The 22,848-nt window shown below is 43.1% G+C and overlaps 1 protein-coding gene across 1 annotated transcript in view; it reads right to left on the reverse strand.

The window, feature by feature from the left end:
- The window catches only part of SMC2 (structural maintenance of chromosomes 2), a 50,750-nt gene that overhangs the window by 22,656 nt on the left and 5,246 nt on the right, over window positions 1-22,848 (reverse strand). Inside the window, exons 3-16 of the mRNA XM_083179603.1 lie at window positions 15,748-15,897; window positions 15,536-15,658; window positions 15,266-15,304; window positions 14,854-14,964; window positions 10,434-10,478; window positions 9,967-10,200; window positions 7,845-7,994; window positions 7,507-7,740; window positions 5,628-5,787; window positions 5,400-5,517; window positions 3,802-3,940; window positions 3,594-3,713; window positions 3,078-3,282; window positions 2,078-2,213 (exon numbers count right to left, since the gene is read on the reverse strand). Coding sequence (XP_083035729.1) covers window positions 2,078-2,213; window positions 3,078-3,282; window positions 3,594-3,713; window positions 3,802-3,940; window positions 5,400-5,517; window positions 5,628-5,787; window positions 7,507-7,740; window positions 7,845-7,994; window positions 9,967-10,200; window positions 10,434-10,478; window positions 14,854-14,964; window positions 15,266-15,304; window positions 15,536-15,658; window positions 15,748-15,897 — 1,964 coding nt within the window. The remainder of the gene's footprint in view (window positions 1-2,077; window positions 2,214-3,077; window positions 3,283-3,593; window positions 3,714-3,801; window positions 3,941-5,399; window positions 5,518-5,627; window positions 5,788-7,506; window positions 7,741-7,844; window positions 7,995-9,966; window positions 10,201-10,433; window positions 10,479-14,853; window positions 14,965-15,265; window positions 15,305-15,535; window positions 15,659-15,747; window positions 15,898-22,848) is intronic.

Genomic DNA, 22,848 nt, shown 5'->3' on the forward strand with positions numbered 1-22,848 from the left:
ATGTAGATCAAAAGCGTATTAAAAACCGTTCGATTTTGCTTCTATAAGCAAAATGGAATCGAAACCTGCAAAAAAAGTCTTGGCAGGCAAGTGGAAATTTAAGGGGTGTACATACGCTTTGATTTTTACAGGTTTTCTATTCGATTTTGCTTATAAAATCTGCATTCGATTCAATGCGCGCTCCTGTAAATCGATGCATATGTACACACCTTGATAGTATATAGTACAAATCTAATGTGTTCACCGATGCATTCAATTCGATTTTAATCTACTGCCTGAAGGATCAGGAACAGTTAGATCGAATTGAAATTGAATGAGCATTGAATGGTTTTCCACATTCAATGCTGATTCAATGCGCGTTAATTTTTAGTGGAACTCAAAAAGAAAAATAGTCTTGCCAGGCAAGACAGTATAGTAGAAACTGAATCGAATGTCAGATCAAATGGCATATTGAATCAAAATCTAAAGGCATATCGAATCAAATGGAATATCAAATTGAAACAAATTCCACATCTAACCATGCGTATCCAATATAATGCACCAAATGTTCTTACCATTTACTTTATAGTATTGAATGTGTACAGAGAATATCTTAACTACACATTGTGGGGTTTTTTTTGCATTTTTGTTTAATTGTTTATAAACTTAAGATTGTGGAACCCTGTTCTGTTCTCGGCCGACTCGACAGAAGGATTCGATGTTCCGCCTGCTGTACACGAGTTGCAGTCGGAAATAGTCGAGCTGCGGCCAGGAGCTTGTCAATTCCCGGCTGTGCCTGACTGCTTGTGAAGTCAGGCATGTTCTGCCGAGATCCCTGTTCAATGCTGTCGGGGAAGACAGCATTGAATAGGGCCGCACCGCTATTACCCCTGTCGGCAATAGCGGTGGGAGATTGAATACCTCCCCAAGAAAACGGATTATCTCAGACCAGGATTAAGATATTTAAAACAAAGTGTTAAGAATCAAAACAAAAAAAAAAGTTTAACTCAAAAACCATGAGAAAATGTAAGAGCTATTGTCAGATTTGTAGTTCAATATACTATACAAAGTAATATAAAAAGTAAACCAAACAAATAGGTAAAATTAGATCAGTTAAATACAGAATGACATAGGGTACATTAAACGCAAAACAAATGGTATTCAGTCAATAGGTCGACATCATATGGTTAACAGTTAAGAGTTTTAGAAGTTTGAACTTAACCATCCATGTGGACTTTTATTGGGAATGGTCAAGTGTGCAGAGCGCAGTGGTAGCCCTTGCCCTGAAGCATGGCAAGCGAAGAGAGCCAGGAGAGGGGACGGGGTACACCAATTTAGGGTCCATGTGCTGAAATCTACAAACTGACAAAAAAAAAATGTTGACCATTTCCTTATGTCGATCTTGTCCATGTCGATCATTTATCAGGGCCACCATCAGGGGGCTGCCTTGGGGGGGCAATTGTCCTGGGGCCAACAGCTCTCACGGAGGGTAGGGCCCAGACCACTAACCCCGCTGCCTGCCAGCACCCCCTCATCCCTGATACAAACAGCTGCGCGGTGCACACAGCTGCCAGCCCAACACCCCTCCCCTCCAAGGCAGCATGTCACCTGCAGCCCGTCCCGCCTCCAATATTTATTAGTGACAGCAGCCTGCTGCCCAGCGACAATCAAACAGGCAGAGCAGCGGGCAGCAGGAGCTCCCACTGTGCAACAGGCACTGAGACGTGACGACTTCAGGCAGGTTTCGCCACGCAAGTGGGAACTTGGAAGAAGACGAGGAGCTACCGCCGCAATCATGGAAAACAGGGGAGAGCAGTGTATGGCCACCCATCTGCCCACACATTTGCTTGTCCAGCTGTCTGAGTGCTTGTGATCAATTATGTAAAACTCACAGCAGGGAGGGGGAGGAGAGGAGGGTGGCCTGTCTGGCTCTCTGAGCCTGTAATACATTTCCGGGGCTTGTGATAGTGTATGTGTGATTAAGTGACTACCTTAAAAAATTGGGTGGGTATGGGGGGGTTGGTGGGCCTGTCTATTTTGGCAGACCCGGACCCACATAACATAACTCATATAAATCTGCCTAATCAGCCCATTGTACCTTTCCACTGTATTCTTCAGGGCAGAAAGCTCCTTCTCCACCATATGCAGCTCTTCCTCCTTTACTTTCAACTCATCCTGAACATCTTTAATCTCCTGTACTTTCGATAACACAGATGGGGCTTGGGAACGAGCACCTGTGGAGAAACACAAGCACAGTCTGAAACTGGAACATCTTAGTTGCTAACCAGTGAGCTGTTCACCATAATGAATACAAATGCATCCACAAACAATCAAAATGATGGTCAATTGTACTTAGTATTCAATTAATCATTTTTTTAAAACATAAAACACTCAATGGTTAAATTTGTCAGAAGCCAATTAACCTCTTATGTCTTTGGATTGTGGGCAGAACATACAAATACAACACAGATAAGGCCCTTGTTGTAATCAGACCCACAACCCCAGTGCTGTGAGGCAGCAAATCTACTCACTGCATCCTTAATTAGTTGAAAATGTTATAATTGAAATTGGCATATCTGATGGAATGACAAGCACGCAATCTTACAAAAGTCTATGTGACTTCTAAACGGGGATGTGTGTGAGATCAGCAATTTCTAAGTTCTCTCATCTGATTGGCTTTCAGCATGAAAGCCACCCAGTGTGTACGGGGCAGTGATGATCAGTGAGCGCTTCTGAGCGCTCCCCAATCATTGCTGCCGGCCGCCACTTATCTGCTGGTAATACCAGATGAGCGACAGTAGATGGCTTTCCATAGTGTTCTGCTATGGAAAGCCGTCCACCCCCAGGGAAAATGGCTGGGCAGGGGGAAAACCGCTCAGTGTGTATGTATGGAGTGTTTTCAGCCCAGCATAATTGCCCAGTGTGTATGACCTTTAGACACAGAAACCACAGCAACAATCATTCCACTATAATTCTATTCCCCCAATTCTGAGCAGGTATGTACAACAGTGTCCATAACATAAACATTGTATATATACACACTCACACACAAACAAAATAAGAGAATGTACATACAGTATATGCAAACATGCACTTACCTCCACTAAGTGTTCCCTGTGGATCAAAGGTATCTCCTCCAAGAGTCACAGTTTTGGTCAGTATCCGTTTGTCAAAGGTCACCTTTTTAGCATTGTCCATTGTATCACAAACCAATGTAGTTCCAAATACATATTCCATAGCTTTTTGAAGCTCTGATTCATAGCCCACCAAGGTCAGAGCAAGGTGTACATTGTCAGGTCCCACCTACACAATGACAAAGAACATGCTACTTAAGTGGCTATCAAAAAAAAAAAAAAAAAACAGCCAAGCAAAGTTTATTTTATTCTCCCAAGATTCCTTAACACCATAGACTCTTTTGGACCAAACTGTAGCCTCGAGACACTGCGCTGTGTAGTAAGTTGGGCTGGCATAGACAAAAGACCATGACAGACTTTGTATATCTAAACTGGCTGGTATTATTTTGTAGACCTGAAAACGTAGTCATGCAGCAAGTACAAATATTGCTGGATCAAGTATATTTTACAATTGCTGGAAGTGCACTAAATTATACTTACCAGATTTTTGGCTACATTAACTGTATCTTGTCCCAAACGGCGAGCTGAAATTTTATTAAGAGGAATGATAGTAAGTCTGCGCTTCAATTCCCCTTTCTCCAGCAACTTTTTACCTGTAACCTGAAGTGTATAAGAATAATATGAGGTCAATATTCTGCATAAAACAATGTAACATACTCCTACATACATATATTTATTTTATATTTACCTCTGTATCAACGACCACATTGTAGAGCCGTCCCCCCGCCACCACTTCTAAGGCAGTTGCGGTGGAAATGTCTTTCACCGAGATCAATGACGCAACAAGACCCCTCACATGGTTTCTATCCCAGTTCTTTTCCGGGTCCCTTGCAAAAGGAAATATAGGACAATGCAAACTGAAAATCAGCTAAATGTCAAACAAGGCAGTAACAAGCAATATCACTGGTATAAAAAAAAAAAAAAAAAAAAAAAAGAGAGAATATTGAGATTTACTTAGACGTTGAAGAAAAACATGCTAAATAGTGCATTTGTTATGTCCCCTAAAAGTATAATGAGCTTTATGTTTTTTAGGGAGTTTATATACACACAAAAAAACAGAAGTGTATTGGCGCTAGTAATAAATGTCCATAATGGTTGCCAATGGGAATAATGTAGTTTTCCCAATATTCAGAGTACGATGCAGAAGTCTTATCCAGTGTTTTTATATTTAAAAAGTCTTAAATAGGAACTGGCACAAGCCAACAGGTTTTCACGGTCAAGAAGAGGTACCCAACGCGTTTCATCCTTAAAAGGACTTCATCTTGGGAAACAGATTCCTTTTCCCATATGAGCAGACAAAGCTCATAGTGGTAACGAGTGTAAAAAAAAAAAAGAAAAAGAAAAAACTCCTTTCAAATTGACCTCATAAAGTAGGACCTGTTCTCTCAGAGTCTGAAGAAGGATTCCTGCTTCAGACTCTGAGAGAAAAGGCCCTACTTTATGATTTTCAGCAGCAGGAACTGGGAGACCTCAGGCGACGGTTCATCTTTCGGCAGGACAACAGCCCTAATCACACAACCAAGAAGTGGCTTTAGGACAACTCTGGGCCACAGCCAAGACTTGAATCCGATTGAACATCGCTGGAGAGATCTCAAAATGTCTGTCCACCAACGCTTCCCATCCAACCTGATAGAGCTTGAGGTGCTACAAAGTGGAATGGGGGATAGTGCCCAAAGATAGGTGTGCCAAGCTTGTGGCATCATATTCAAAAAGACTTGAGGCTTAAGTAGTATTGACCATAGGTTGTGAATACTTAAGTACATGTTATTTCTTAATTTTTTAGAAATTTTCAAAAACTTTTTGCACATTGCCATTATGGGTTATTGTGTGTAGAATTTTGAGAGAAAAAAACCATTTTGGAATAAAGGTGTAACGTCACAAAATGTGGGAAAAGTGAAGAGCTATGAATACTTTCTGGATACACTGTATATGCTAGTGTAGTATATGGTATCTGGACTGATCATAGACTGACTCATGATAGACAGTCATATGGTGGACCACTAAATGGTCGATATGTAAAAAGGTCGGCATGAAAAAGGACGCGGTACACTTAGACAGTGTCCATGTCGACATAGATACCCTAAAAACTCATGTCAAACTCATGTCGACCTTTTGACCATGTCAACCTTTTACCTGTCGACCATATGACTGTCTATCATGAGACAGTCTATGATGCATACCATAACCGTAGGATACAATATGCACAAAGTTGCAGTGGTAGTGATACACTGCTGACAACGATGGTCTTTATATACTAAATACAGGATTGACAAAGTTATGACATACTTATACTCAAAATGAAGGTTGGAGTAGCGTGCCATGAGTGACTCATACGTTTCCCTAAGGCGTCCCACATTGCGAGACAGGTCCCTGCGCTTTTCCAAAAGCTGCTCCTCTTTTCCATCTATTTAAGAAAACCACAAATGAAAATACAATTTATTAAAAACAAGAACATTATACTGGTCAAAGTGTTTTAAATAAGTCTAATTATTAAAAGAGGAGAGAAATAGATACCTTCATAGTTAAGTTTTTTCATTTCGGCTTCTAGTTTTTCCTTATTTTTCTTAACAGCTTCAAATGCTTCATTATCTTTCTTGTAGCCGCTGTCCATCTTCTTCACCTCAGCCTGCTTAGTCTTCAGTTCCTGCTGCGCATGTGCCAGCTTCATCTGAGCCTGGGAAAGAGCAGCCATGTTACTTGCATCTATTGCAATGACCTTTCAGTCAACCTAATACACCAAAGAATTTTTCTGACTCTAAAGGGCCCTAAACACAGAGCGATATTCAGCCACTTTCTGAGCGATTTTACATAATTTTACTACACCGCTCAGAAAGATCCTATAGCATGGGTCCTCAAACTGCGGCCCCCCAGATGTTGTGAAACTACAAATCCCAGCATGCCTTGCCACAGTTTTAACACTCCCTTATAGCAAAACTGTGGCAAAGCATTCTGGGATTTGTAGTTTCACAACATCTGGAGGGCCGCAGTTTGAGGACCCATGTCCTATAGATTTAGGATCACATATGTACTGCAATCTGGGTGGGATTTACCACCCAGGATCATATTTTTTTGTCCCTGCAGACCAATGGACAGTGTCTCTGAAAGAAGCCCGTCCCTGCTATCTGCTGACCAGTGCGGTCAGAGAGACGGGCAGGGTTAGGGGGTAGCTGTAGCAGGCAGCGGAGGGCCCCGTTGGAAACAAGCATTTCATACGCTCCCTTCTGGCAGATGGCGATTCAATCGACAGGAGCGGCTCTATCTGTACATGTCTAAGATCTTATAGTCTGTAATTGTACCTAGTCTAACCCCTACAAGATTGATTCTTTCACTTTTGCATTTGGAGATATTTCTGGATAGTTGGTGATATCAAGATCTTGCAGGTAAATAGATCTAAAGACATGTCAACTGAAAATGCGGTAAGCCTCATGTTACTAGGCTAAGGAAGCTCTCTAACATAGATCATGTCTGCTCATCCCGGGAAGCGGTCATCTATTAGAATGAACTTAGGTCTACAGTCATTAGGTCGACCCCACTAAGTCGACTGGCAGGAAGGTCGACCTGACTTAAGGTCGAATTTGCATAAAGGTCGACATGAGGAAGGTCGACTGGTCATAAGGTCGACATGGGTTTTTCACTGTTTTTTGAGCCGACATGCGGTATTTCATGCCCTACCATCCACTAGGGCGTGGTGGGAGAATAAAATAGTGTGCCGAGCGCAGCGAGGCACCGTGCCCGAAGCATTGCGAGCGAAGCGAGGGTCCGATTCTCATTGCCAACTGTGTCCATGTCGACTGTCGACATTCGGATCAAAAAACATTGAAAAACCCATGTCGACCTTATGACCAGTCGACCTTCCTCATGTCGACCTTTATGCAAATTCGACCTTAAGTCGTGTCGACCTTGGCCCATGTCGACCTTAAGTCAGGTCGACCTTCCTGCCAGTCGACCTAGTGGGGTCGACCTAATGACTGTAGACCTAAATGCAGTCTGACGAATGATCCCATTCCGCTCATCCCAGTGGAAGATTTTAGTGAGCAGCATAATCTTAACTACATTGATGTAGACAAACAGAATGCCCAACTCCAACATTCAATTTATATTAATTCCTTGGAAGTTATGAGGGTATCAATCTGGAGGAGTTCAGACTTTTGAACTAAAATGTTAAATCTCAAAATCCATATCCCAATGTGCCAATCCCCCCCCCCCTCTCCCCGGGGGGGGGGGGGGGGGGGGGGGGGGCGCGACTGCCCTCTGGTCACCAAAACACAATTTATGACCACAATGGCAACCATTATATGTCTATCCCAAACTTAGTTCAATTGAATGAATTAAGATTCCCTAAGCTCACATGACTATTAAAATGTAACAATCACATTAAGATTCTTGTAAGTACCTGTTTGGACTCTGTTTCTGCTTTACTGATCTCATTCTTGCAAGTCATCATCTGCCCTGCAAGTGTAGCCTCCTCTCCATCCTCATTACTGGAGAGACCAGCAGACACTGCGTTGAAATGTTGTTGAGCAGCTGTAAGGCCCTCTGCATCTTTACAACTGGCCTCCTGCAGGGAGCTTAGGCTGTCTGTTATCTTTTTAATTTCTTTTTCTTTGTTAGTCAAAGCCTTGGCGTCCTTCATTAAAGCAGAAGAAATATTTCAGTTTTTACATTATATAAATATTTCAGTTTTTACATTAAGACGCTGTTCCCACTATCCACAAAGACTTCGTAAGTTACCTCTTCCATACTCTTCACCAACTCCTTGCGTTTCTTCTCTTCCCCTTTCAAGTTTTGTTTTTTGAGATCCAAGGAGCTCTGTGCTTTAGTGTCAGTTCTTTGAGCTTCAGCAAGGCTTTCTTCCAAGCTCCTTAATGCCCCTCCAATTTCCTGAAAAAGAAAACAGAGAAAACGGTTACTACTGTGCACAAGGACCAATAACTTTTAATGGAACATTTACATTTCAAATCCACCAAAAATAAAATCTCAACTGCTAAGGTGTTTTGTTGTATATACAAATAATAGAACAGGCAATTATCAAATCATTTTATGGTCACAAAACTCAAGATACACCTGTTGGCACATCTGTGTTTGCAGTTGTGTCGCCTGAATGGTACCCATATTTTTTGGCAAGTAAACCACTTTATCAATATGTCAAACAAGGGGAACAAACAGATCCTAATAAGATCTGCCGATGTAAAAACAAAATCACACTTAAGCCCCCAATTTCCCCTGCGCACCCGGGAGAGCTCACTAGCTATTTGGCACTTGACATGCAATTTATTCCATGTAAACTCACGTGGAGCTGCAGGGGCATGAGATTTAGAGAAAAAAAAACCTGTCGAGTGGCAGCAGCGGGTCCGGGCTACGCTGTGTGCCCAGGGGTGACCGTGCAATGGCTAGGCAGGTAGAGTCCAGGAAGCACTGAGCTGAAGGTGCCGTGAGGGTTGCGGCAGCAGAATAAAAAAATAAAAATTTAAAAAAAAATAGTATGTCCCCCTGCACATAGGACTCCGCCCCTGCACGTAGGTGTGTGCCAGTGGTGCTTCACACCTATGGATCAGACCCAACACATTGTGGGTGTTAGGCATATGAATATCCGGTACTTGTTTCCTAGCACGGCGCCACCGATTTTAATTGTATGCAATCGGGTTGCAAAAATCAACCAAATTGCATGCAATGCGATTGACCCGACCGACACGATTTTTTACATTGGAACCAATGTTAAATGCCCCCCAGACCCCATTTTTTATTGTATGCCCCCCATTGTTAACGCCACGATCAACGTGATCCTGAAGCGTGGCGAATGGCGGTGGTACGCGCCCTCCGACCTTTTCATACCCCCACTATCCACGTCGGCGTTGATTTTATATAGTGTGGCAAGCGCATCGAGCCACCGAGCCCGAAGCGTGGCGAGCGTAGAGAGCCCCGCGAGGGGACACGCACAACTTCAGACGTATTACGCGTCCGCTCGCCACGCTTCGGGCTCGGTGGCTCGCCACACTATATAAAATCAACTCCACTCCGACGTGGATAGTGGGGGTATGAAAAGGTCGGACACGCCGACGTGGAGGTATGAAAAGGTCGGAGGATGCGTACCGCCGCCGGTCGCCACGCATCGGGTTGGCGTTCATCGTGGGGTGGCGTTAACAATGGGGGGGGGGGGGGCGCATTTGACATACAAATTACCCATCTGGGGTGGCTATACAATGAAAAAAAAAAAAAAAAATCGGGTATGGGGGGCCATTTAACATTGGTTCCTATGTAGAATCAGGTCCATCGCATGCTATTATAATGGCATGCGATGGACCCAATTTTTACATTGTCGGGAAAGCTGTTAAAAAGCCCGAAATCGGGTCAGTCGGGTCCCATCGCATACCTTAAGTTAAGGTATGCGGTGGGACCCGACAGACGCCGTGCTAGGAAACAAGTACCGAATATCCTTACAAAGAAATAAGGATAAAAAAGGGTTGAGATTACCTGAAGGGTAAAAAAGGGGCAGACTAGATGGGCCAAATGGTTCTTATCTGCCGTCAAATTCTATGTTTCTATGTTAAAAAGCACCCGCAATGTGCCGCTGATGGGTCAAGTCGGATAGGATGAGAAACCTATCAGATTTGGCCCAATTTCTCGACCCGAATAATCAACCAATATGCTTAACCCTTTCAAAGCCAACATCTCTGAGATAAGTTAAAAATGCCAGCGTCGCTCACATTTATTATATCAATTTAAATAAAAAAAAGGTTTTGTAAAAAAAGATTATATTTCCTAAATAAGTTAAACATTACAGGTTATTACAATGAATAACTAGGTTTCCTTAACTTATTTATGTTGTTTGTAAACAATTAGCCTTTTGTCGTACCTGATCTCTCTTCTTCTCCAGCTCTGCTATCTCTTTGCTTAATTCTTTAACCTTTCCCTCATTGTCCGCCATGGTCTCCTGAAGTTTAAGGATTGAATCCTGCATTTCCTTCAGCTCCTCAGCAGAACGCAACTTTGTCTCCTCTGCACATACAAACTGGTAGGCTACATAGAGACGGCTCAGATGCTCAATTTCACGTGTGATTTTCTGGTATTCCAAATAGGAGGATCTTTCCTATAAAATCAATGTGGACACCAAGTATATTTTATTCCTTCAGGTGAATACTGGACCCAGATTAAAAAATAAATTGTAAAGTAATACAATTATTTAACGTGAAGCACACGGAAACTTTAAGTATATGCCCATGCAATGTCAAATGCAATGCAGTGTCAGTACTCCATTGAATTAAGGTAAAATTCAGCTTATAAATCAGTTTTTTGAGGGAACTTAACGTTTCACACACTTACCTCTTTAAGTTTATGTATTGTCGGGGTTATTTCTTCCTCCAGAATCTAAAATATAAAACACATAGGTGTCAATAGTAATAATAAAAACACGTTAAGGGGAATACACACGTAGAGATGTGTGCCAAGTGGCTTTGCTAAGCTATTTAGGGTAGGCGATTTCCCGGTGCCTAGATCGCCCATAGAGAGCCCGTACACATGCAGCAATGTGTGCTAAGAGATTTCACTTAAGTAAAAGAAAAGACAGGGTAGTGGTTCAGGATGATGCAGATCAAGATCACTCATTCTGTACAAACAGCGATTTCAGTCACTTGCTAAGCGATAGGACTAGATTTTGACTGCATGCAGTGACTTAACCAGCGGGCAATAGCGACATGTGAAACAGCGCATCGCCATTGTTCGGGGGCATACACACGGAGTAATATGTGCTTACTTTCGAAGTGATCTAATCAGATCGCTTAGAAAAAGAGCACAAGTCACTCTGTGTGTATGTCCCTTAAAGAATTATATAATATTTACATTATATCCTACAAAAAACAACAACACAACAATAAAGGTGCTCACACACGGTGCAATTATCTGGCTCTGGCCCCACGGTCAGTATACAGACAGCGTAATCCCGTCGGTTACAAAATGCCCAACAGTCGAGATCCCGACTGACAGGGGCTATTCCCCCATCATGGGAGTCCACAACCCCCATAGAGGGAGAATAGAGCCTGTATCGTGTGCAGCAAGCCCGAACCCGCAGTGTGGCAAGCGCAGAGAGCCTTGACAAAGATCTCTCAGGAGATTGAAACGCGTTGGCTGGTTTACAGGTGGACGTGGTCACCAAAGTTTTTTTTACTTTTTTCACATGGAGCAGCTCTTTTAATATTTCACTATTAGGACCCACTGCATGCCGACTTTATCTCCGTAAACAGTGGACTACTCTGAAAAAAAAAAAAAAAACCCTGCTGACTGGAAGCCGGTTCCACGGCTGCAGATGCATAGTGTGATATAAAACCCAGGTCCCCGCCTGAGACGGATATTTGGAAGCGCAATAGGACACCGGATATCGGAGACGGGAGTAGAGGTACTGTTTAACATCTAATATCCATACCCCGCTTCTCCCGTAAAAATACTTTTCAGTGTTTTCAAAATGTGGACTTTGTATATTTTTTCAACTTTTTTATCATTGAAATTGAATTTTTGTGCTTTTTATGGATGATACATACATACGCAATACTTTGGATATGTGTGAATAAATATATATATTTTTTTACCGACAAAAAGGGTAAAAAACTTTTCTTTCCACCTAAGCGCCCTATATCTAAAGCTCCTAACCTGTATCTTTTATATGCTTAATACTGGCTGATTGAACCAGTGACGACTTGGAATTGGGCTGCTGGGAAGGGCGCCTTTGAGAATAAGCACACAAAACCCCCTTTTTATCATGGCAAGCGCAGAGAGCCCGCAAGGGGCATGTTTGCGCTCCTCCCCCTGTCGGAGTACTGGCAGTCCGGATACCAATGTCAGTATACTGACTGTCGGAATCCCAACCATCAGGCTGTCATACTACACCTCAATTATAGCGTGCAATATAAACTTTTTCGGTACTTGTTTCCTAGCACGGCCACCCCGATTTACATTGGGGTGGTCGTGTCGGAAAAATCGGGTCGATCGCATCGCATGTGATTTGGTCGCATGCGATGCGATCGACGCGACCGACCGATTTTGGACCCGATTTTTTTTTTAAAATGAAATGTAAATCGGGTCCCTGGGACCCGATTTTACATTGGATTCAATGTAAAATATTCCCAACCCCCCCAAATGTCACGGCGTACACCCCACCCCACGATAGACGCCAACCCGAAGCGTGGCGAGCGCAGCGAGCCTGCGAGGGGCGGCGGTGCGCGTCCTCCGACCTTTTCATTCCCCTACTATCCACGTCGGCGTGGAGTTGAGAATAGAATAGTGTGGCGAGCGCAGCGAGCCACCGAGCCCGAAGCGTGGCGAGCGCAGCGAGCCCCGCGAGGGGACGCGTATACCTGTGAAGTTATACGCGTCCGCTCGCCACGCTTCGGGCTCGCCACACTATTCTATTCTCAACTCCACGCCGACGTGGATAGTAGGGGTTCGAAAAGGTCGGAGGACGCGCACCGCCGCCCCTCGCGGGCTCGCTGCGCTTCGGGTTGGCGTCAATAGTGGGGTGGCGTTTAAAATGTGGGGGCATGACGGGGCCATATACAATGAGAAATGGCCCATATTGGCCCCTTTCCCATTGATTACTATGTGAAGATGGACTTAATCAAGTCCATCTTATCTTGTGCCATTATAATGGCACAAGACCGACACGACCGACGCGATTTCAATGTTAAAAATATTTTAACATTGAAGCCTATGGAGAAATCGGGTCCATCGCGTCGGTCGCGTCGTGTGCCATGTTAAGGCACACGACGCGATGGACCCGATGGACGCGATTTCTCCATAGGCTTCAATGTTAAAATATTTTTAACATTGAAGCCTATGGAGAATCGGGTCCATCGCTTCGTGTGCCTTATTAAAGGCACACGACCGACGCGATGGACCCGATTTTCCATTTGCCGGTAAAATGGACCTGATTTGAAAGAAAATCAGGTCCATCGTGGGCATCGTGTGCCTTAAAGTTAAGGCACACGACCAAGAAGATTGTGGCCGTGCTAGGAAACAAGTACCACTTTTTCATTTAAATCGCAATGCGCGTAGTCAAAATCTCAGTGCTTATTTTGCCTGTCGATGCCCACTCCCGTGTAGTTCATATGGCTAAACAAAAAGTATATGCATGTAGGTATTTTTGAACAATATCACATCGCAGTTCAAATTATATAGCTCTAATAGTGCCCACACACACACACACACAGTAATGTGTTCTAAAGGTGCCCATAAACATACTTTTTGTACTAGATCTCATTGCATTGCATAACCTGATGAGATACGATATTGTATACAATAATTGTACTGTGTATGGGCACCTTAAGTGCGATTTGAACTATACAATGTTTGCTATACAATGTGAACTTTAGTGCTATACAAAAAAAAAAAAGTTCAAGTTGTATAGCAGACATGGCATAGCTTAAATCGCACCCATCACATCTCACCATGTGTGGGCACCATAAGACTAGGTTTTAAACTTACTAAAACCTTAGTCATGATGGCAAATGCTACATACTTTAATATTGTGGTTAGTGTTCATGCCAGGGTTTCAGTGGCTATTATCAGGGCACTACTGTGAGCACACAGTCATATGGAAAAGGGGCGTGTCCATAAGACTCATTCCCTTTTCAACAATTTAGGCGGCGTGCCCAGCACACACTGAGGTGCTGGCGAGACCCAAAACCCTCTCTGCAGCATGAACAGATGGCATATGCATGGCATCTAGCCACCCAATGGTATTTGGGTCACCGCAACTTTTATCCTCCCACGGGTAAAATTATTGAAATTACTATTGATTCTTACACACTGAGAATAATGTCCTTGTAGTAGCACAGGTTACAAAATAGAAAAAAGAAAATCTGATTGCTTGCAAATGGGTACCCACAATATTTTCCCTCACATATTTTCATAAATGTAACAGTGTGATTAATCATTGTTAGAATTAATCACCAAGAAAGTCACGTAACTGGGAATCGAAAAACCAAGACAATGAGGTAAAGACAGATCTGCAATACAGAGCAGTCTACTGAAAATGATTTATAGGGCAGTATTCAATGAGAATACTGACGACGTGCAGCAAATCCTGTTTAGGATTCGCTGCACATTCGCCACTGCCCGCCGGCTCCAGTATTCAACGAGTCAGGGGCTCGCTGCCCCTGACCAGCGAATTTGAGCTCCTGTGGCGGACGCCGCAGGGAGCCTGAGGACGGTGGCAGGCAGGGAGATGGAAGTCTCCCTGTCTGCCCCAGAACGTTTGTGGGGGGAGATGGGCTCCCCGGGTGCCAGGCAGCACAGGCTGCCCCCCCGGGGGTGCCAGCAGGGGACCGGGTATATTCACTACACCCGATCATGCATATGTAATGATCGGGTGCAGTGAATATATGAGTATCTAATGGGCTTTTGAAATTAAATATATATTCATGTGCTTACAGCACATGAATAAAAATAGCATGCCCCTCCTCAGAATAAAATTCCTGATTTTTTGACACCAAATGAAAAAAACAAAACACTTTATTTTAAAAGTTCACATTCCACTTCATAGCGATTGCTACTCGGTGAATCGTGGCGAAAAAAAAACCTTGAAATGTATTCGCCATCTGGTCATTGAATAGGGTGATTCACCGTTTTAGTCAAAAATTCGCCTTACAGCACAAAATCGCCATAAAAACCTGGCGAATCAGCCTCATTGAATACCGCCCATAGTATAGCTACAAAAAGTGGATGGGCGTGCACACAAAATACAAAGGTTTACCGTCTGAATCTCTTTGAGCTTGGCTTCCTTTTTCTCAATAGTCTTTTGAGCAGCAATTTTCTTGCACTCATACATCCTGGTACCTGCCGCTTCTTCTATCATAGCTAGAATCTGCAGAACATTAATAAACACAGAACTTTGTGAAATGCAATAGAGCAGGCATGGACAAACCATGGCCCTCCCAGCTGTTGTGAAACAACCCATCATGCCTTGTCACAGTTTTGCTATTAGTGAATGTTAAAACTATGGCAAGTCACGCTAGGATGTGTATTTTCACAACAGCTGGAGGGCCATAGTTTTGCCATGCCTGGAACAGAGGGTTAGTCTACAGTATAAGCAGCATGCCATGAATTAGTACCATAATGGATTAATAGGCTTGTCATAACTAGTAACATAAGATTTATAAATTTACCTCTGGGGGCTTCATATTCAAAACTTTGGTTATCCTTCCCTTAAGAAAGGGGAAAAAATTGCATTAATTTGATGTATTATTTACTGAAGTATTGTTATTTCAAACAGATATTTTTATTAAGCACACTTTATCATGTCAAGATTCCCTCCAATACAGACCCAAAGTCTGGCCAACTTATGTTTAACCTATAAATTGCCATAACTCTACCATAAGTGATGAGTGCACATTGCTCTTAAAAGCCATTATTATAACATAATTAACAGGACATACCTGCATGATGAGGAAGTGTGGATTGTTCACATTGAGCCCCACAGAACAGAAGAGATCCTGCACACGAGTGTTGTTTGCATTTACTCCGTTGATTAAATATTTATTTCTGCCTCCAATAACAACCTTTTACAACATAAGCAAAGACAGTAAGAGACCTGGATACATTTGACATCTTATTGTGTTAGTATGGATTGCTGTGAATCATTACTCACCTGTCTCGTCACAGTAATCTCATCGTGCGCCTCAAATCCCAGAGGGCTCTGCTTCTTGTCAAGGTTCTCAAAAGTGACTGAAACCGTGGCCTTCGTTATACCAGCCTGGCCATTTTTGTACACAAGGTCTTGCAAATTGGCAGCTCTTACCTGGCAAAATGAATGTATGGAGATAAACAGTAGCATCAATAAGAGCACAACACAAAAAAATTAGTGCATGGGACCTATTATCTAGAATATTTGCAAGTCAGATTACTACATTGAAAATAGACTAAATCGTGACAGGAAAAAAAACAAACAAACTCTTAACCCTTTGAACCCCAGCCATTTCTTTCATAACAACTATAGACTACCACTAAATACAAATAATAATATAAAAAGGTCAGAAGGAGGGAAATTGGATAAAACTTTTGGATTTTCAAGCTGAAGATTTTGAAAATGCAAAACAGACTAAAAATACAATTATGCTTGAAACATATTGGTAATTGTAAATGATGGTCTAGGAATTAACTTAGTGCAGAGACAAGGATAGAAAATAATTAAATTGCCAAGGCAACCTAAAACTGGATTGGGTACTTAGAATGGAGAGGCACTACATACAACTCAGGGGGAACATGGTGGTTGCACTGGCAGATATACAGAGTATATATATATATATATATATATATATATATATATATATATATATATATATATATATATATATTTATTAAATGGGGACTGGGAAGGTGCTTATTACAATACTGTTGAAAGGAAAGCAGGAAGTAAACTGCTATACTAGGTGTGGGAAAGAATAGGCTTGATGTGAAAGGGATACCCAACTCCTAGCTCAACTCTAAAATACAATCTGAAAATAAGACAGTAGGTTTCCATGCACGTAAAAGAAAATATACATTTCCAAAAAAGAAGGAGGGCACGTGAATGATTGACTTCCAACCAATATGACCACCAGCTAGAGCCCGCCGTTACCTGGCATTCTTACAGTAAGCCACTCAGCTGCCTCCACCACTTATGGCTAATAGAGTGGAGAACATTGATTCAGTCTTATGTGCATACTTTGAGTTGCCTACATATCCCCTGCCATCCACTGTCCCCTTACAACTAATTATTATGGTGACGTTACCTTAAAATCCACACTTTTTAAGAAGAGTTGCATATAATTTATGTATTTAATGAATTGCTAAATCGCATTTTTTAATATGAATTGTGTATATCTCTTAAGGAGCCCATACACGCTCCGTTGTGGTCAGACTCCATTCTGTACTATGCGATGCGCGCTCCCGCGCATCACATAGTACGGTACAAAAAGTATGTGCTGCACATACTTTTTGTACTAGCTACACATCGTATCGGATCGCAGTGCATGCACAAGGCATGCGATCCAATATGATGTGTACTTTAAAAGTACATAACGGAGCGTGTATGGGCTCCTTTACTGCTTATTATCAATTATATTTATTTATTGTTGGAGTAAACAGATTAATAATTTGTGAATTATCTTTTTAACTCGTTGTTTTCTTATATTACAATCAAGTGTATATCGACCAATCATCATTCACTTGCCCACGCAGCTGTCTTTCCTTTTTCCATTGCACTTGTATATCAACCATCAAGGGTTGTACTTCAAGCTGCAATGGACAAGTGAATGATTGACCTGTGTTTGCACCATTCCCTAGAGGATTTCGTTTATAATTATTTTTAACTTGAAACTGATTATTTTATAGCCCCAGCGCCAATAGTTTTCTCCTGGTGCAAATCTGCTTCCTTTAGCTGAATTTCCACATAACTCTAAATAAGACCTCTGTGTCTAGTGAACAGGACATTGGTTCATATTTACTGTACCTCACAGCTAATTATTGCATCAGCCAAATAAAAATAAAATGTACACACTGGGGCATGAAACTCCACGGGTGTACTTTTCCTACACATTTCTGTAATTTCCCATGATGGCATACGGTCGTATTGTCGACTGCATTTAGGTCAACAGTCATTAGGTCGACAGTGTTGGGTCGACAGGTGGGAAGTTCGACAGGTCATTAGGTCGACATGGTTTTTCTTTCAGTTTTTTGAGCCGACAGGCGGTATTTCATGCCCTACCATCCACTAAGGCAGAGCTGGGCAACACCGGCCCTCCAGATGTTGATGAACTACACATCCCAGCATGCCTTGCATCAGTTTCAGCATGGCCACATAGCAAAACTAATGCAAAGCATCCTGGGATGTGTAGTTCATTAACCCCTTCCCGACATTTGACGTACATTTACGTCATGGCCGGGAGGTACTTCCCGACACATGGCATAAATGTACGTCATGAGTTTAAACTGTCACTGCGTCTCGAGACGCAGTGACAGAGGGACGATGTCTGCTGTCCCTGACAGCAGACATGTCCCTGCATGCCCAGGGGGGGCTGCGATGCCGCCCCCCCGTCGGCGATCGCTGTGATTGGCTGTTCAGTGTGAACAGCCATTCACAGCGTTTTCCTGTGTTACCAGCGAATCAGACGCTCGGTAACACAGGTGTCAATCACCGCCGGGCGTCAGGGGGCATGAGGGGGTCATCGGTGACGATGACACCTCACCCCACCCTCACCCCACCTGCCCCCAAGGCTGTGATTGGTCCGTGGGACCCACGGACCAATCACAGCCAAGGCGCGACATTTAAACTGACGGTGACTGCGCTGCAGACGCCATTCCGGTCTGGAATAGCGTGCAGAACGGTCACCGTGCCTGCCTGCCGTGAATACCGACCTGATCCTTGCTAATACTTACCTGATCCTTGCAAATACCTTACCTGATCACCTTATCACTGCTTGTAGCGTGCTGGACGCTTCCTGGATCTGACTTCCTGAGACTTCCTGCTGCTGCTGCAGTGTGATAGAGAGATAGAGAGAGAGATAGAGAGAGATAGAGAGAGATAGAGAGAGATAGAGAGATAGTGACAGAGAGAGCTATATTTTGTGTCTGCTACCCCCCCTTTTTGGGGGTGCAGGGGTTTTCTATATATAAATAACTGTCAGTGCTGCTGCTGCAGTGTCATACAGTGATAGATAGTGATAGATAGTGATAGATAGTGAGAGGTAGAGAGATAGAGAGATTTGTGTCTGCTACCCCCCCTTTTTGGGGGTGCAGGGGTTTTATTTTATATATATAACTGTCAGTGCTGCTGCTGCAGTGTCATAGAGTGATAGATAGTGATAGATAGTGAGAGATAGAGAGATAGAGAGAGATAGTGACAGAGAGTGATAGAGAGTGTATATTTTGTGTCTGCTACCCCCGCCTTTTGTGCTGATCACTATATCTGAGGTGATCAGCAACTTTTTGGGGGCGCAGAGGTTTTTTTTTTTTTATATATACCTGTCAGTTGCTGCCAGTTGCACCAAAGGTTGTGCACCTGCTGCCCCTCACTGGTAATCAGTGTCGCATCACTGATCACCTTTTTTTTTTTTTTGTGGGTGCTGTGTGGTCTTTTTTTAATTTTTTTTTTACACACACTGATTTTGTGGGTGTCCTGTGGCCACTGTGCGCCGATCAGTGACGTACATCACTGATCAGCTTTTTCGGCACAGGGTTGATCTATTTTTTTTTTTTTTTTGATCAGATTCCTGTTGCCTTTGAGCGCTGTTCAGTGACAGACGTTACTGACCAACATCTGTGCTCAATTTTTGGCGCAGGACCTTTTTTTTTTTTTTTTAACCCCTTCAATTTTTTATTTTTAACCCCTTCATTTTTTTTTTTTTTTATTGGTATAAAGTATTTTTTTTTTCTGCACTACATACACACTACACACTACATACCCCCCGGGTTGAAATAAAGTTTGTACCCCCCCCTACACTATACACGTGTTGAAACATTTCACTACCAGTAACACAAAAATAAAAATGGCATCCCAAATGTCCTCCCAAATGTCCTCCCAAATGTCCTCCCAGTCATCCAGGAGAATGTATTCAGTGGAGGAGGCATATGCCATGCTTGCCTCTGACTCTGACACAGGCAGTGATGCAAGCAGGGAATTTGAAGGATTCGTCTTAAGCTCCTCTTCCTCCTCTGGTGATGAGGGACCCCCTCAAAGACGCCCCCGTAGATCAGCTGAGATTCCCCCCCCAATAATTGATCTAGTATGGACCCCACCACCAGACAATTTTGAGCCCCAGGTTCCTGAGTTTTTGGCCATGCCAGGAATCCAATTTGATTCCACAGGTCTCAGAGAAATTGACTTTTTCAAATTATTTTTCTCTGATGATTTTATAAATTTAATGGTGGACCAAACTAATTTATATGCCCAGCAGTTTATTGCTCAAAACCCCACGTCATCATTTGCTAGGTGGACCCCTGTAGATGCAGTAGAGATGATGACGTTTTGGGGTCTGGTGTTTCATATGGGCATAGTAAAAAAGCCAGAAATTAGGCAATATTGGAGTACAGATGTTCTGTACAGTACTCCATTTTACCGTATGGCCATGCCCCGGACTCGATTTGAGACAATTCTTAAATTTATACATTACACCGATAATGCACAGTGCCCACCCAGAGATGATCCCACCTTTGACCGGCTATTCAAAGTCAGGCCGGTCATTGATCATTTCAGTGCCAAATTTGAAGAGGTGTACATCCCTGAAAAATTTATTTGTATCGACGAGTCCCTTATACATTTTAAAGGAAGGGTTAAATTCCGCCAGTACCTTCCCAGTAAGAGGGCAAGGTATGGCATAAAAATGTATAAACTGTGTGAAAGCACCTCAGGGTACACCCACAGGTTTAGGGTTTATGAAGGGAAGGATTCAAGAATTCAACCGCCAGAATGCCCCCCCTCCCTCGTAGGTGTTAGTGGGAAAATTGTCTGGGATTTAGTGCACCCCTTCCTGGATAAAGGTTATCACCTCTATGTGGATAACTTTTACACTAGCATCCCCCTGTTTAAGGCCCTTGGTTCAAGAGGTACAGCAGCTTGCGGTACTGTGCGCAAGAACCAAAGAGGCCTCCCAAAAACGCACATTGCCCAAGTAATGAGAAGGGGTGAAAGCAGGGGAATATGCAACGAAAATATGTTGTTGGTCAAATATAAGGACAAGAGGGATGTCCTTATACTGACAACAATTCACGGAGACAGTACCACCTCCGTCCCTGTACGAGGTACCAGTACCCACACCTCAAAACCTAATTGTATCCTGGATTACAATAGGTACATGGGCGGAGTGGATCTTTCAGATCAGGTACTGAAGCCGTACAGTGCCCTGCGGAAAACAAAAATCTGGTACAAGAAGGTGGCCGTGTATATCATCCAGATGGCACTGTATAACGCTTACGTGCTATTCCGTTCTACCGGCCAGAGGGGGACATTTATGCACTTTCAAGAGGAAGTCATAAAGGGCCTAATATTTGGGAACCAGCAGGCAGAGGGCCCCAGTACTTCTAGTACTGGCCCCCGTATTGTACCAGGGCAGCATTTTCCTGATGAAATCCCCTCCACTGGAAAAAAGGGCAGGACACAAAAAAGGTGCAAAGTTTGCTATAAAAAGGGAATAAGAAAGCAAACTATTTTCCAGTGTGACACTTGCCCCGACAAACCCGGCCTATGTATAAAGGAGTGTTTTAAAATATACCACACATCTATGGAATATTAGGTTCATAATTTCACCGTGCTTCGGGGGTCTTGCTAATGCCACATAGCACCCACCATTCATTCCACCAGAATCTGAGCCGCAAAATCCAAAAATCACTCCTTCCCTTCTGAGTCCTGCCATGCACCCAACTGGTATTTTTTGGTCACATGTGAGGCATTGCCGTACTCGGGAGAAATTGGGGCACAGATTTTGGGGTGCTTTGTCTCCTTCATTCCTTGTGAAAATGAAAAATTTTGAGCCAGAACTGCATTTTTGTGTAAAAAAATGTAATTTTTCATGTTCACTGCCCAGTTTTATCAAAATTGGTGAAACCCCTGGGGGTTTGAAATGTACACTATACCCCTAGATGAATTCCCTGAGGGGTGTAGTTTGCAAAATGGGGTCACTTGTGGGGGGGTTCCACTGTATTGGTGCTTTGGGGGTCTTGCTAATGCGACATAGCACCCACCATCATTCCACCAGAATTTGTGCTGCAAAATCCAAATATCACTCCTTCCCTTCTGAGTCCTGCCACTTTTTGGTCACACATGAGGCATTGCCGTACTCGGGAGAAATTGGGGCACAGATTTTGGGGTGCTTTTTCTCCTTCATACCTTCTGAAAATGAAAAATTTTGAGCCAGAACTGCATTTTTGTGTAAAAAATGTAATTTTTCATGTTCACTGCCCACTTGTATCAAAATTGGTGAAACCCCTGGGGGTTTGAAATGTACACTATACCCCTAGATGAATTCCCTGAGGGGTGTAGTTTGCAAAATGGGGTCACTTGTGGGGGGGTTCCACTGTATTGGTGCTTGGGGGGTCTTGCTAATGCGACATAGCACCCACCAAAATTCCACCAGAATCTGAGCTGCAAAATCCAAAAATCACTCCTTCCCTTCTGAGTCCTGCCATGCACCCAAATGGTATTTTTTGGTCACATGTGAGGCATTGCCGTACTCGGGAGAAATTGGGGCACAGATTTTGGGGTGCTTTGTCTCCTTCATACCTTCTGAAAATGAAAAATTTTGAGCCAGAACTGCATTTTTGTGTAAAAAAATGTAATTTTTCATTTTCACTGCCCACTTGTATCAAAATTGGTGAAACCCCTGGGGGTTTGAAATGTACACTATACCCCTAGATGAATTCCCTGAGGGGTGTACTTTGCAAAATGGGGTGACTTGTGGGGGGGTTCCACTGTGTTGGTGCAACATAGCACCCACCATTCATTCCACCAAAATCTGTGCTGCAAAATCCAAAAATCACTCCTTCCGTTCTGAGTCCTGCCATGCACCCAAATGGTATTTTTTGGTCACATGTGAGGCATTGCCGTACTCGGGAGAAATTGGGGCACAGATTTTGGGGTGCTTTGTCTCCTTCATACCTTCTGAAAATGACAAATTTGGAGCCAGAACTGTATTTTTGTGTAAAAAAAATAATTTTTCATTTTCACTGCCCAGTTGTACCACAATTGGTGAAACCCCTGGGGGTTTGAAATGTACAC

The sequence above is a fragment of the Crinia signifera genome, chromosome 1 (assembly GCF_055691185.1).
Source record: "Crinia signifera chromosome 1, ASM5569118v1, whole genome shotgun sequence".
In the NCBI taxonomy this organism is placed as follows: Eukaryota; Metazoa; Chordata; class Amphibia; order Anura; family Myobatrachidae; genus Crinia; species Crinia signifera.